Source organism: Sinocyclocheilus grahami, unplaced genomic scaffold, assembly GCF_001515645.1.
Source record: "Sinocyclocheilus grahami isolate Dianchi unplaced genomic scaffold, SAMN03320097.WGS_v1.1 scaffold2314.1, whole genome shotgun sequence".
NCBI lineage: Eukaryota > Metazoa > Chordata > Actinopteri > Cypriniformes > Cyprinidae > Sinocyclocheilus > Sinocyclocheilus grahami.
Window position 1 is genome coordinate 7,990 of NW_015507493.1, and position 2,777 is coordinate 10,766.

General features: G+C 41.9%; 1 protein-coding gene across 1 annotated transcript in view; it reads left to right on the forward strand.

Moving 5' to 3' along the window:
- The window catches only part of LOC107574708 (cytoskeleton-associated protein 2-like), a 17,213-nt gene that overhangs the window by 4,256 nt on the left and 10,180 nt on the right, over positions 1-2,777 (forward strand). Inside the window, 2 exon segments of the mRNA XM_016261153.1 lie at positions 1,382-1,425; positions 1,428-1,579. Of these exon segments, the coding sequence (XP_016116639.1) occupies positions 1,382-1,425; positions 1,428-1,579 (196 nt within the window).

The window sequence follows — 2,777 nt, forward strand, 5'->3', positions numbered from 1 at the left end:
TTGAAGTGTTCTGGAACAGTGTTGTAAATACAACTTAACCACTGATTTCTAGTCGTGTCCTCTTTTGGAAGACCTAACAAAGTAGTTTCGCTTTCACAACGAAACACACAGCGTCTTCAGGACATGGCGGCTGCAGCAATACTACAGCGAGAATAAAAGTCACGCCTTCTTTCTTTGGGTGAACATTTGGGCGGCGTTATGCAAATCTTCCCACATAGTGATGTAGACATGTGGGGGTGTGTTAGAACGAGCCGTTTTAGGGGGCGTGGCTGACTCTTAACTTTGATAAAGAATATCTCTTTGGTTTTGAGACTTTAGTCTTCGCAACTTCAGGGATCTTATCTATGCACAATCAGCTTGTAACACGCCAAAAAGCCCAAGATGCTAAGTGTGGAGTTTAAAGAAAAAGAAGAAATGAAGTCTGCTTTGTTGACAGCTGACTGACAATTCCAGAGACCCATAGAGAAAGAAAGAGGTGTAGTAGAGGATGTAGAGATAGGATGCAGGTTAGCAACATTGCGTTGCCGTCTGCGTGTGACCGTAGAGCGTCGTCGAGAGACAACCGGAATGGTTTGGAAAAAACATGATAGAGGTGGGAAAGAGAGGACAGAAAAGAAGAGTGTGTACAGGGAAGAGCAAAAATATACTTAAGTGCCTTGGCGATTTCGTTGCTCGGTGAAGTCGCGCAGGTAAAGTCGCAGGTCTTTACACTCGTTGGTCTTCCCACAAGGAGGCCTGAACGCTTCCGCTGATGCTTCCGCGTCAGCGCACAGACATCGGATAAATACACAGTCTAAGACACTACAGTGAAAACAGCTGTGGCCGCCTTCTAATTAGCACAGCCAATAGTCTATAGCAGGGCAATTCCTCCAATCGAAACTACAGTTCACACTTAAACGCAGGAAGGGAGCAATTAAATTACACGCGCTCCTTCTTAGCCGAGGGCAGTTATTATAATTACCAGAAAGTGCAATCAAAAATACAAACGCAAACAAAAATATAACGTAGAAATAGGCAGAAAACGAAATATTCCTTCTTAGCAGCAAGTAATAATTCCAACAGCAGATCTATAACCAAGTATTACGCAGGACACTCACGTGCAGCCGTCTGTCTCGGCCTATTTGAAAAGATTAATTTCTATCACTGCTGTGAACTGACCACCACACAGAATATGAAGAATATCAGAAACTTCAGGAGTTAGCTGGCCACAGTAAAATATCAGCACAATAACAAAATATCGTCTAGTTATCGTTATCGATAAAATTTCGAGAAAATATTGAATATTAAAATATATATTTTTGTCAATATCGCACACCCCGGGGAAAGTATCTTTTATTGTTCGTGTATGGGTCAAAGCGTAGCTGAAGTGCTGTGTGTGCAGGCGTAAGCTTCAGGACTGGAGGGACTCGAGGGGCATCACATATAAACGCCCCCCATGCCCATTCGTCTGGTGAGGAGGAAGACTGTTTCTGCTCTTCCTCAGCCGTTCTGGACTTCTATGGAGAATGAAGATGAGGTTCATGACTTTGTCTTTGCTGTGGACCGATCGCTGGATGACTGCATTCAATTATTACAGCAGGTATCATTCATATAATTGTATGAGCTGTTTTTTTAAATGCGTAATTAAATGAATGTGCGTAACCAGAGACAATGCAACAAAGCAGACTCTTCCATGTAAAGATGAGTTTCTGTTTGAACCAGCTTCACACAGCTGCTAATAATCAAATATAATTTCCCTGGTCAGGACATTGTGCAAGTAAGTTAGTGAATAACTTGAGTTTTTTTGTATTGTGTGTGTGTGGTCATAGGTGAATGTGCTTTGGATTTACAACTGAAGACAGATGTTGATTAATATACTTGAAAAAACAAAAGGGCATAGAGAAGGCAAACTTTGGACAACGAAGAGCAATGATTAACACCAGCCTTCATAATGTAACGACTTTTGATATTAATTTTAAAACATGGTAATACACACATAAAATATACATTTTGGTTAAATGGTTTATTACAGTGTGTGTTTGTAAATATATGCCTTATTAGAGCATAAGTAGGCATTCATAAAACACATGCCCAAATGAAACGCAGTTGATAAAAATGTTAAACTCCAGTAATAATCCTAATCTCACAATTTAACCATATTGACGTTCCTAAAACCAATTTGTTCATACTTCATCGCTGGATCGATTAGAGCATTAGGAAATCATGACCGCAGAAGGTTGGAGTATGTTGATGTCTTTCCAATTTTATAGCCCTCTAGACTAGAAATGACTGGATTCTGAATTTCAGTATCTATAACATATGTGATCTACTGTACCATGGGAAAAATCCCCTCTCAACTTGGTTAGGCAAGGTGTAATTCTTTCAGATAAATCGTTCTCAAACCAACATTCAACATTTGTCCGGATTGTTCCCTTATCCCTAATCGCAGTGTTTGCTTATCCAGGTTCTGTTGAGCCGATCTCAGGTGTTTGCCATTTTCTGGCATTAATCGACCATGATGTTTACAAGCCTTTCCACCAGTCTGACCCCTCTGAGCTTATGATAGAATCTGGGTAACCAAATGGTGCATGGTCCCCGGCCAGCGCATTTACTTTAAGGGGAAGTCGTGGCCTAATGGTTAGAGAGTCGGACTCGTAACCCAAAGGTTGCGGGTTCGAGTCTCGTACCGGCAGGGATTGTAGGTGGGGGGAGTGAATGTACAGCGCTCTCTTCCACCTTCAGTACCACGACCATCACCTTGAGCAAGAACTGAACCCCCAACTGCTCCCCGGGCGCCG